The sequence below is a fragment of the Antennarius striatus genome, chromosome 18, assembly GCF_040054535.1.
Source record: "Antennarius striatus isolate MH-2024 chromosome 18, ASM4005453v1, whole genome shotgun sequence".
NCBI lineage: Eukaryota > Metazoa > Chordata > Actinopteri > Lophiiformes > Antennariidae > Antennarius > Antennarius striatus.
Window position 1 is genome coordinate 16,096,248 of NC_090793.1, and position 13,431 is coordinate 16,109,678.

Consider the following 13,431-nt stretch of genomic DNA (forward strand, 5'->3'; position numbering starts at 1 on the left):
TTTTTTTAAAATAGAACATTCATTGAAGACGAGTTCTCAGATGCGTTTTAATAATCCAGTGTGGTTTATAATTCAGTGCGCCTCATAATCCAACCTGCTTTATGTATGAATAGTTTTTTTTAATAGGCCATTCATTGGCCTATTAAAATCCTTATAATCCAGTGCGCCTTATAGTGCGAAAAATAATGTAAATTGTTTAATCTTCATTCTCCATCGTGGTTGGGGAACACAAACACGGTCTAATGACGCGTCGTCACAATCCAGCTGACGTCAGGTTGTAACGCAATCACAGACACCTAATATAATGAAAAGATGCGTAATGAACTCGCTACCAACAGACTTGCGTGGATAATACGACAGAACTGGGGAGGGGGGGGGGGTGAACGAGGTTGAGTTTCATCCCTCCGAGAATGGATGGAGAGAAAAGTGTTGAGGAGGACAGAGAAGGGGGGGGGGAAGCTGGAAGAAGGACAGCTGGAAGAAGAGCGAGATGAAAAAACACTTAGAGGACTCCCCAAGGATGGAGTGAAAGGAAATCTTGTGCTCATTCTCCAGCCTCTCCCCTTACTGTCCCGTCCATCCGTCGACTCACCCCACCCTCCACGCTCCTCCATGTAAAAACTGACAGCTCATAACCACCTCCATCCACTCGGCGTGGTCGCTCACGTTATTGACAGAAAGCCTGTCCAAAACAGAAATAGCTAAGCATTTGCTTTGACACTTCCTGGTGTGTATGGTCACCCCCTGAAAACAGATTGCCTCTGGGTATCGCTGTCTTCACAGACCACCTGCTACCTGTTTAATATTTTGTCATTTTCTTGATAAATAAAAGCCGGAATAGCGGGTGACTGAGCTCAATTCTGTAAATGAAACCAGGATCGCGGTCTTTGAAATCAAAATATGATGACAGATGTTGCATTAGCTGGTCATCAATAAAAACGCTGATACATTCATCTATGCTGATCCAATAACCCAGATATTTCCTTGCAGTTTCATTACCTTCTAAATGTTCCGAGACATTTTTTAAGGTTACTTTAGTACAGCATCACAGAAAAAGGAGTTACAACCCTGATGGGAGCCCTGCTGTAATCCATTCACATTTTTAACTTAAACGTCAAACAAGAGTTTTCATGGTATTTGGCTGTTTTTTTTTATTTACAATTTCACTACTTTCTCTCCTCTCCTCTGCAAATACGAGATGGATGATGAGGATATGATGTCATTCGATTAGATAACCTGTTACGTTATTGTAAGTGCAATGGTTTTTTACATCTGAAAGCTCAGATATCTTAAGAGATCAGTTGCTATGATTGAAAATCAAAGAGTAATTCCGGGTAAAGCAGGAAACGCATTCTGTCTGATAAGATGCTTCGCCTGCAGCTGTATGTCACGGCTCTACAAAAGGTGAGCTGAAATAAAAATCGCTCAACCGGCATAACCGACATTAATCAGACAACAGAGAACCAGCTTGGCAAGGTGACCACGATGGCGCTGGTGTTATCTATCCTCAAAGGACCATCAAGGATGCCATTTTGTTGAGCATGGATACAACCACAATGTGATTTCACATCATTTGACATGCTCGTCTCCATTTTCCACTGGACAGTAGCTCAAGAGACTAAACCTGAGCCAGCAAATATGCAAAACGTGTTGCGCCGGGATTATGAGTGTTAAGCAGCTTCAGTTGGAAAGAAGCTCTTATTTACAAACCAACACGATTTTGGGATGAAACGAAAGAAGAAACCTGATGTTTTATTAGCTACCTGAAAACCCATCCCAACGCCGAGAAGCTAATGAGCATTAGCATTTCTTCAAAGCGGCAGAGCCAGTTAGCTGGGGTCTAATAACCTGCTGATAACGTGCATGAATGGGGGAGGGGTGACTCAGGCATGTTATATGTCAACTAGAGTGCTGTAAGTAGCACACACACAGTGTGTTTGCGTGTGTGTGTGTGTGTGTGTGTGTGTGTGTGTGTGTGTGTGAGATGTAGAATAAAGGTCAGCACATAGCACTCTGCCAGAGCTGTGACCTTGAGCTGCTGACAGAGGCACGTGTGTGTGTGCGTTTGTGTGCGCGTGTAATAACCATGCTTAGGTAACAGATGGAGCTTAGAGTACCAGACATACAGTCATCATGACTGACTGACCACCTTGGTATGTCTGTGTGTGTATGTGTCTTTCTAATAGTGCATCATAAGGCACAGGGACAACTATTTGTGTGCTTCCACACACACACACACACACACACACACACACACACACACACACACCCCAACCAGTCTGAGAAGTCCTTTAGCTACAGTAGGCTATCCTATTTCCCCAGGCACATTTGCAATTCCACTTTCGACCGCATTATACCAAGCCACACCATTGTTTGTTGTTGTGTGTGTGTGTGTGTGTGTGTGTGTGTGTGTGTGTGTGTGTGTGTGTGTGTGTGTGTGTGTGTGTGTGTGTGTGTGTGATATAGGGGTCACTGGGCCTGCAGCTACAGTCAGGATGGTGCGTGCGAGTCGCCCAGGCGAAGAGCGGGTCTCGCCAGTCAACCTGGCATCTAGGTCAGAAGAGCTGGATGTATTAAGTGTGACGGCTGAAATGCCAACCTCAAAACGCTGCAACACAGTCTTGGAGGTGGGGTTGGGTGTGTGGTAGGGGGAGGAGGAGGGGAGAATATAGTGAAAATGGATGGAAGAGAACCAGATGTGTGTGTATGTATGTGTGTTTGAGAGGGACGATAATGCTATCGTCTGTGAATGGAAAGGGGGCTCTGAGCAACAAAATAAGCTAATGGAATCTAAGGGCACATGATGTAGGCGACAGTAAACACACACATGGAGGTGCCCCCCCCCCACAAAGATCCTGTGCCCTCAAGAGTGTTACTTGTTTACCCACTTCTTTGTCTTCTCTCTTAATCACCCTGAAAATTCTTTCCTCCTCACCATCTCCCTCTTCTCCAAATCAACCACATTAACTTAGACATGACATTGAAATGGATAAGACAGACAGAAAGAGAGAGAGAGACAGAAAGAGAGAGACAGGAAGCGAGAGCGGAAAGAGAGGAGACGGGGAGGAGGGAGAGACAGGAAGGGAGGTTTCCTCTACTGAGAAGGGGGGAGTTGTGGGAGCAAGGGGAGATTATTCTTGTGGCGCCTGTGTGTTTGTGTGCATTTCTAGGCATCTATGTGTATTGCGCATATGTCTCAGGATATGCAGCTCACAGCAAACAAACAGCTGCAACCACCCCACCAACACCACCATCAACCCCACCCCAATACAACCACACACACACACACACACACACACACACAAGACAGAAGAAACAAAAAGCAACAAACACACACGCACACACAGGATGCCAATGAACCTGGGCCTAATGCAATGCTGAGTTCTCAAATGTTCACACATTTGTACACACACACACTTCCTCCTTACACTCCAAACACACGCTTTCCTCCACCTACGTGAAAAAAAACATTCACATAAAAAAAAAAAAAGCACCCACATATGAAAAGAATTTCATCGTCTTAATCTGTTGCACGCACGCGCACGCACACACACAGTGTGTTTGACATGGACTCACCTGTATGTGAGGCACTTTCTGAGGAGTGAGAGGGGGTGAGGACAGTCGGTAAGAGGCGGGAGGCGGAGGTGCCCATGGGTGTGAGGGCTGGCTGGGGGGAGGGGGCGTGCTCTGTAACTGTTGGGGGTGGGGGGACAAGTGTGTGTGCTGTGTCTGAGCATTCTGGGCGGGCGGCGCTAAGCCCTGGTTTGGGGCCGGAACTCCATGCTGGCTGACGAGTGAGCCCTGGAAACCCATGGAGGCGGGCTGCAGCGGCTGCCCGCTGCGAGGGGCTTGCTGCTGGCCTGGGAGAAGTCGCTGGTCCCCTCCTTGGCTGAGCGACGCATCATGAGGTCCTGGAAGTAGAGACAAGCGGATGAACACAGCATCTAGACTCCCTGTTCATTGGGCTTTGCTACATAAAAAAAAGGTCTGAACACAGATTAGCAGGGAGGTGTTTCTTTTTGCCTTTCAGTTGCACCAGAGGCGGACACAAAGCTGAATCAACATCTGTGGAAGAAGGGTAGGACAGCAGGAAGGATCACATACTGTTAACTGTTCTGCTGCACACACACACACACACACACACACACACACACTGAGGTGTAGTAATGCTGTTGTTTGGTTTAGTTTAAAAAGATGGTGCGATGGGTTGTCGTAGTTTTGTGGATCTATGTGCAAGAACAGGTGATTGGCTGCATGAACAACGAGAACTGAAGAAGGATAAGATGAGAGGCGAAACGTCTTCAAGAAACTTTCTCAAAGTCCAGTGGATTGATTTAAAAAGCTTTGGATGAAGCTATGAAAGTTTACCCTGCTGTCCAATATTAAAATGAGTCCCCCAGTTACCATCAAACAGGTAAAGGATTCCCTCACACAACATATACAGAGTAAATAACCTCTGGCCCGAGGTGAGGCAAAATCTCCTGAAACTATCAAGCTGTTCTTTCTCTTCCTTCTGAATTTTGAGACACTACAAGCAACTAAAATGTTTTCTTCAAATGTTAATACATGTGATCCGTGTTCTTGTGTCCATTGAAATGAAACTGCAGCAGAAAGACATGTGGGAATGAAACAAGATTGAATGAGACTATCACAAGAGCAAAACAAAAAAAGCTTGGTATTCTGGGCCTACCTTGCTGCTGTTGGAGCTGCGGCCGGTTTGGACCCAACTGCTGGCCACGCTGTGGCCCTATGCCAGGATACATCTGTCCTGCATTGAGAGGCATGCTGTGGGGCTGCTGGTGCTGGGGGTGTTGGGCAGATAAAGGGGCTTGGGGAGTTCTCTGCGGATGACCGATAGCACTGGGTGGCGACTGCAAAGCTGTGTATCCCGTCACCTCCTGCGTTCCGGCTAGTCCTGCGCTAGGGGGTCTGCCCTGCTGGGGAGGAGGCGTCGGGGTTCCCAAGCCCCGCATGGGGGACATAGACGTGGGGGAGGAGTAGGATCCCTGAGATGGGGGGGCGAGGTGGGACTGGGGCTGGTTTTGGGGCTGGGTCAGATTCTGGGGGTGGTTTAGGGTGTGCATAGACTGACCCTGCTGTCCTGCCTGCTGCGGCATCGAGGCAGAGTGGGTCTGATGTGACTGGGGTGGGTGCGGTGGTCCGCCGGGGTATCGCTGGCCCTGCTGCCCAGCTGCTGGGCCCGATCCTTGATTAAACCTCTGGCCAAGCTGCCCTGGTCCCATGGCCTGGCTGGCGTTTGTATTGATGTTTGCGTTAGCACCTTGGGCCATCCCGGGTCCCATGGCTCCGTATTGGGCCTGATAGCCAGAGTACTGGGAACCACCAAAACCCCCCATACCTTGTTGGTGCTGGTGGGGGTGTGGTGGCTGTCGGGAAGGGGAGTGTGGATATCTGGGTGTGTGGCCCATGTTGGGATAACCCTGGGGCTGTGGCTGGGGTTGAGGGTGTCTCATCTGTCCCCCCCCAATTCCAACATGTCCCAGGTAGTGAGATGGGTCCTGAGCGGAAGTGTGTGCCATGCTCTGTGGAGGATAGTGTTGGTTCATGCGAGCTGCATTGGGTGTAGGCGGGCCTTGAATCCCACCGTAGTTGCCTTGAGACATCTGGTAGCCTCCCATTTGGGTGGGGCCGCCCCCTGGTTGTGCCGGCGGCTGCGGATAGGCTGCTCTATTCTGCTGCTGGGTCCAGACTCCACCCCCTCCTCCTCCCGCGTCGCCCGGGTAGCCGTGGTGGGGATTGCTGGAGTTAGCTGGGTTGTTGTGGTAGTGTGACGCCATGCCGTTCATGGTAGAATTCACATTAGGCGGGCCCTGGTTGGGACCGTTCTGGGCCATCATTCGCCCTCCAGGGCCACCAGGTTGTTCGTATCCTGTGTACGGGCCGTGGTCATACATCTGCCCCAACTTAGGCTGCCCTGTTCCAGGTCCATGGACCATCCCTTGGTGGTAACCCCGGTTCCCCTGGTGCTCATGGTTCAGAGAGGGATTAGTCTGCTGGGCTAGAGGGTTGGACTGGGTAGCGGCCGGCTGCTGGGGGAAGCAGTCTCCTAAACCATCTAATCCATCTGAAAATAGCCCTGCATCATCCCCAAATAAACTCATCATCCCTGGGTCCGCCATGGCCGGGTGTGGGGCCCACGGACGGAGGGGACTGGCTGGAGGGTAATGTTGTGCAGTGAGGAGCTAATCAGCTAGCTGCTGTTTTAAAGTTTACTACTCCATGTTCCTCATTAAGGTTCCTGGAGAGACAGAGAAGGTATCAAGATCAGAACCAGGAAGAGCATAAAGACAAATATTGAAATTCATGTTAAGACAATAAATGCAACATCAGGAGGCTACTGTGTGGTTCAGAAGAGTTGTTCAACTAACATCAAGTTTCGGCAGTTGTTGAAATCAGCTTACTCGTAGACACAATGCCTACAACTGATCCACAGAAACGGGAACCTTTTACAGTTAACCCCTGGAACTTAATCTTTATATCACATTCAGACAGAACTAAAACAACAAGCTTTTTAAATGCCGTTAAATTTATTAGCACTTCCCTGATGTAAAGTTTCGGTATTACTTCTGTGGCGTTGATCTGGAACAGATACAGTGCTGATTACAGCCCTGGCAATCATGTGTGCAGGGATCAGTTCCAAAATGTTGCCATTTGAAGGAGAATGGACTTCAGCATCTTTTCATCATCAACTACACAGCTTTAGCTCAATACTTATAACCAGCATGGCTAGTGGAATATTACCACCTCATATTGTGCAAGTAATATCATACCAAAGACCACAGTTTTGCCAATAGCTACTTACTAGTTATCTGCTAGTCGAAGTGCAATGTTTTATTGAGATGAGGAGCCAGTTAATAGAAAAAGTCTCCCAAAACAAGATTTGTTAGGCAAATTGCACTTGTTACAAACAAAAGAATCATTTCTTCTCAAGCCTCATTGGGTATTCTCACTTCATTAATACTTACTCATTTTTAAGCCACCTTATTACATGGTGAGTAGAGGGTGGAGCAAGTTAAGTTGCATGTTTGGTGAGTTTATCAGTTGTAACCATCTCAAAAAAAAAAAATCATGCTCCCATTGAAAAAAAGCCCTTCACATTCACACCCTGAAACATGCACACTTCACATTAGCTATGCCCCCCCCCCACCTCCATTTTACTACCAAACAAAAGGACTGCTTTCTTTTCCAACACACTCACAGTCATTGTGTGTGTGTGTGTGTGTGTGTGTGTGTGTGTGTGTGTGTGTGTGTGTGTGTGTGTGTGTGTGTGTGTGTGTGTGTGTGTGTGTGTGTGTGTGTAATGGAACAAAAGGAGCCAGCAGATGCAACTCTGTTTGAACAGAAACAGCTGCCATCCAGCCAACAGGCCAGAGAGCACACCAGTCGTTCATTAGGCTAGCTAACCAGTCAGCAAGCCATCGAGCCAGCAAAGTAAGCCCCTTTCATACAGGCAGTCCATTCCTGAAATGTTCAGGAACGACTCAAAAATCCATTATGGCCGCCCTGTTTCTGAAAACAGTAGCGTTGTAGCCAAGTAAAAAAATACCTGCACATATCTGATGAAATGTTCTCTGTTGAGGCAAGAAAACGATCACACCAATCCCCTGGTGACACATGATTATTTTTAGTATGATTCACTCAAATACGTTCATAGAACACTGGTGTCAAACAGAAACAGCCACTCATCACATCCCTGATAATAATTAACATTCCTCCAAAGGTATATTTGGCCTCGTTCATCAGTATCATCATTAACTTGAAATAATGGTGGTTGTGTCAACGTCCCATCACCATCTTGCCTTTACTCCAGCACGGCAATTATATGTGGATTTAATCACTTATTCTAAGACAATGCACCTCAAATTTTGAACTTCTATCAAACATAATTACAAAGACATTTATACACATAACATTTTTAGAACTATACAAGTTTTATAGTCAAATTTAGGCTGTCATATCTAAAATTCATCATTTGTTGAAAGTCTGTAGTGTTGGGAATCTTTTTGTCATAGATCAATATCACATCAAACCTCATTACAGCTGAAGGTCTCATTAATAATCCTGTTTGAGGTTTTTCAATGCAAAATTCCAAAAAGTTCTTGACAAGGACTGGAATGTTCAATTTGAGTTGGTGAGGAAAGATCCCATGGAAAAACCAGAGAAGTTGCTGGACCAATAATTAATGAAATAAATTTACTAGAGCTGCAATTCACAGGGTTCATGCTTGGAGTGCCCCCCTGTAAGCCCGCTGTTGGGTTGCAGGATAGGCTCCTGCAACTCATGTGACCAGCAAAAGCGGAAGAAGCCGATAAGAGGATGAATGAATTTACTAGAGGTGCCTTAAACACTATCCTAGTAATTTTATTGCAGAGCCCATCATGTACTAGGAACACCTGCTTATTTCTACGTATGGAAAAGTCTGCACAATTAGCATTTTAAGTAATATATTGTTGTAATTTAGGCACTGGCTGAAATGAGAAAATTCCACTGATCGATCACAATTAATTGTTTTAAGAACAATCTAAACACACACATATCCACAGTTGAAAAGAGTAGGGTGTGTGTGTACTGTTCAACAAGGAGTATGTGGTTAACAAAGAATGCAATTGGAGTCATTCAGTAGTAGGCCACTATTAGCATGACACACAACTACAGTAAACCAATGTTCTTTCAGGCCTTCGGGTGTTCTGCTTGGAAACCTCAACAAAGCCTGAAGACAGGATCCTCTCTTGTTGTGTAAATAGTAGTGAACAAGGCCTTCCTCCGTGTTCCTTTGTACCATAAACAAGCTGCTTACACAAAGACGAAAAACAGGTGATCAACTCTTTTCTATGTTACAATCTGCACAGAATCATCCAAGTCGAGAGCCTCAAAAGACGCGCATGGCGTATTCATTCTATTTCTGCAGAGATTCTATGGAAGCATACAGGGTGCCATAAACTCTGAGCTAAGTGCTGACAGAGCATAGCAGTGGAATAAACCTTTATGGGCACCAGTAGATTAACTGGAGCACCACACTCGCATGAAATAGCACAGAATAAAAAAGAATTTGCGGAATCGCCATTGTGGTTCTATACAGAGAATATGAAAACACAGAGAGTTCACATCATTAGAAATGATTAGAAATTTTGTGTGATTGACCGATAAGAGGCTATCCACCTAGAGAATTACTCACTACTTCATCCACAAATGCATACCCTGATTAACACAGCACACTTCCAAAATGTCTAGAAAAGATCCTGCTGAGAGGCTTTGATGGTAGAGCGGGTTGTCCAGTCTCAAGGTTGGCATTTCAATCCCACTCAAGTTATTCTCCATAGTGCGTTTGGGCAAGACCCATCATCCACTTTACAACCAGCGTCTCTCACTGTTGTATGAATGTGAATGAATGAAAGAGGCTGGTTGGCATAAATTACCAACCAGGTTTCAGTCAGTCTGCCCTAGGGCAGCTGTGATTACAGGTATAGTTTACCTCCACTGGTGCGACTGTGGAGTGAATGAATAATAGTTTCAGTGCAAAGCCCTTTTCGGGATTAGGAAAGTGTTAAATAAATCCAATCATTTCATTATTATAATTTCACTTGATCACAGCCAACAGGCTTCTGAAAATTTCTAAAAGCCAGCATCATGTTGGTATAAAAAGCACAAAACAACTCGATGGTTACAGCTGAGAATCAGTTGCTATTATTAAGTTATTCACTGACTTTAAAAATAATGTACATTTACTGGTCTTTGGAAGAGAATGTGAAACATCAATGATATTATTAATGAGTCACATCAATGAGTCAAGAAGAAAAATTTTAACAACAGTAATTTGCATCATGATCTTTTTGCTCTGATCACTGGAGGACAAAAATTAATTTTGGAATAAAAAAAATACACAAACACACACACACACTTTAATGTTTTCCTTTGTGAGCAAGCATGTTTGGCAAGTGAGGGTAACTGAGTAATTTCACATCCTCTGTAGCAAGCTTTGAACAAACGCAACTGATTTCCCGTCAGCTTCGTCACACGCTCAGCATAATGTGATATTAAAACGTTCAAGCTGTAATATAAGCACAGCTGTGTGAGCCTCCTCTCTCTCCCCCCAGCATTCATCATCATCTCTTCATGAGAGAAATATCCCGAGGTCCAACAGTCTGCTTTCCTCCACGTTGTATTCTTGAACTTCCTGAAGCGACTTCATCCAAGACCTCGACCCACCCACACCCACATGAACATGTGCACCGTTTGGCACCAAGGCTCACTTGTCACTGCGGAAGGAATTAGGTGAACGGTCAGTGTGCTGCTTTAGATGCTAAATCTCATCAAGAGATGAGGCACTTAGCCCCCAACCCATAAGTCCCCTCCCCCCCGCCATAAAGGGCATGCGTTGAATCCAGAGGAGGTAAAACCACGTCACTGGTGAAACCCTCCCTGTGTGTAAGTGTGCTGTGTGCACACACATTCACCTGCAGGTAATCAGGACCAATGATGGAAGACGGAATAGCAAATATTTTCTGGCTTGGTTGGAAAAAAAGCATCAGAAGGTTGTGGGTCTGCATTTGATTACTCGATAACACTGGATGGATGTTATCACTCAGATTTCGGGGGTAGCCAGAGAAAAAAAAAACACTTATCAATCAGCTCCTGTATGAAAAACCTAAATATCATCGCTGTTTAGCATCCACTCAACTACAATGAAGAGAATCTGGAGTGCTCAAAAGGTAACTAGAAGTCACACCTGTCTGCTTCCCGTTCGAGATGGAAATATTGTTGATCTCAGTGTTGTCACTGATGTGTTTGCAGACAGCTTCAGTGAGGTGGCTCAGACCATTTGGCCAACAATGAGAGCAGCGTTACCGTCATGTGGTTGGTTTGCTCAAGTAAACAATGATACACACCGTAGAAGAGGTGGTAGCCGATTCTTTAACTGAGTGGCAGTAAGTTGATCTGAAACTTCTTCTAATTGCAAAAGAAATGTTCTGGGTTAAATTTTTGTAATGTGTGTTTTCATGGTCGGTTGGTGTAGCCCTATCACAGATATATGATTGTCTCTTTCTCTAAACAAGGTCTGGCAGAAAGGGGATAAAATGAATCATCAATCTGAGCCCCTCCATTATATAATTAGTCCTTCATTAGTACAATTTCTCTCATATTTCTTATCTTGGTGCCAATTTTATTTTTAACTAAATGTTTTAGCTTACTGCATTGATACTAAACATTGTTGCCTGTTTATATGAATTCCTTAAGTACAACCAAATTTGATTATACTTCTCAATTAAGATAAGAATTGCCCTGAAGTCACCATCAGTGACAATGAAATGCAGAAAATTGTCACGCTTAAGAAGTTGAAAGCAGCACTCAACTAATCACTAATTGGAACAACTCCTTCAAAACACGACCATATTACCAGTGTTGATTTACTAAAATGATTAACTTTCTAGATGATTAGCCTATGTAGACTGAGAATATTCATTTAGTAGATCTATCCAAATACGTAATGATGGTGCCTGTGTCAGCTGGTAAACTACAGGATCACAGAGCTGAGTTTGCATGGCGGTTCCACAAAGAGCAATTTGAAAAACACAGCAAACTCCAGTCAACCCACCAGAGTATATCAGTTACTCTTAAGAGTCTGTTCACATTATTTTTCTACACTGCCTCCAGCGTGTCTCAACAGCAGAGAAGAAGCCACAGCATGTGCTAATGCTAAGTATGACAAGATTACTTGCAAAATGACTTGCAATCCATCCAATGGCAATTTAGAAACACAAACAACTCTTTTCTAAACCTCTCCAGTACATGGAAAGAGTGCACATAAGGATCAGTGAAGAACCCCTTTTTCAGTACAGTATTTTCCTCACTATATGGCGCACCTAAAAGCCTTTAATTTTCTCACAGTGCACCTTATATTGGCCATTCTACCGAATTCGTGCGAAGTTCAGAGTTGGAGACACATTTTTAAAAGTTGCTTCTTTCCAAAAACCACACAAATTTCATATATCAATGCCTTGCCTGTTCTTTAAATGTTTTCCCGCACCTGAAATATGTCACTACCGTAACACAGCAACACGCAGCAATAAAAACTATGATATTTGTTAAAATTATGTGTCCAGACACCCTCCAAAGAATATTTTTAGAAATTTATTATCAAGGGCTTTACAATTACATCACTTGAAATAAATTTTTAAACAATTTTTAGCATAACGCAAACATACTAACAAGTAAATGACTAGGAACAGATATTTGAACAGTTGTACACATAACAAAACACAGTATTTTTACGGGACGAACCAAACCATTTTTATTCCCCCGCACACACACCCCACTTCATTTGTGTCAAGGGTTAAAGTCAAACCACTGGGTCTGCACTTCAGAAGGAGAGTCAATCAGCACAAAAATTGGCACACTTTGGTTGCACTTTATGTCAGTTAATGGATTTGATTCCAGTGTCTAGTGTGCGCAAAGTATTCTACGAGAACATTATTGCATCCACATTTTTATCATAGGGATAAACAAATTGCAGAATCCATGCTGGTGGATATGGTGAGACAACAAAACCACGATGCCTCACACCCCAAGCCTGAAATGTCACGCAAGGTTGAGGGACAGGTTGTTAAACAAGGAGGTGTTGCTTAGAACCATCAGATCATTATATAAAACACATGATGAATTATTGCTTGAAAAAGAATCAATGTACAAAATCAGATGGAGTTGTTCACTTTTATACAGCAAAACCCTATGTACATCAAGATCATGCAACAGCGACCCAAACAAACAGCATTCCTTACAATTCAGTGTTCATCTACACTAAACAAAACAAGGGCGGAACATCAGCTCTCAAGTGTGTGTTTTAAGAAACACCAAGCTGCTGTATTGCAAAGGAGGTGTGCCCCAAAATAGCGATGTTCGTAGATAGTGAGATGTCTTACATATGAATCAATCAACTTTTTGTGGGTCTCCTCTTTATATGCAAATTATATGCTCCCAGGATTGAACAAATCTGTATCAATGTAACTGAAGGTAGTTGGTGTGAGAGAAGAGGATATACAGTAGAAGACTGGTTAAATGGAGGCAACTGATTCGCTGGGGCAACCCCTGAAGGGAAAAGCTGAAAAGAGAAGAGGATCAATGTAACCACTTAATCACGTGAGTTACATAAAACTATCCACCCAATAATGTTCTCTGAGATGTAAATAGACAATAAAAACTGCTAAACTGGTTTACCGCTTACTAAAGATGTGTGCGGGACTCAAAACACAGTAAGTATGGGAAACTCAAGACATAATTTCTAGAATCTTGATTCACCTGGACGTCTTGATGTTGTCCCACAGCAAATGTTAGCATCTATTCTAACTTTTCCCCTCTCTTCCTCATTGTCATCAACTCAATGCAGATGTCTGAAAAACTGGAGTTTGTGCTTTG

General features: G+C 44.2%; 1 protein-coding gene across 2 annotated transcripts in view; it reads right to left on the bottom strand.

Moving 5' to 3' along the window:
- chd7 (chromodomain helicase DNA binding protein 7) overlaps positions 1-13,431 on the bottom strand; it is a 63,072-nt gene that overhangs the window by 39,061 nt on the left and 10,580 nt on the right. For both annotated transcript variants that reach the window (XM_068340005.1, XM_068340004.1), the window contains exons 2-3: positions 4,691-6,259; positions 3,577-3,911 (exon numbers count right to left, since the gene is read on the bottom strand). In XM_068340005.1, coding sequence (XP_068196106.1) covers positions 3,577-3,911; positions 4,691-6,140 — 1,785 coding nt within the window. In that variant the 5' untranslated portion in view covers positions 6,141-6,259. The remainder of the gene's footprint in view (positions 1-3,576; positions 3,912-4,690; positions 6,260-13,431) is intronic.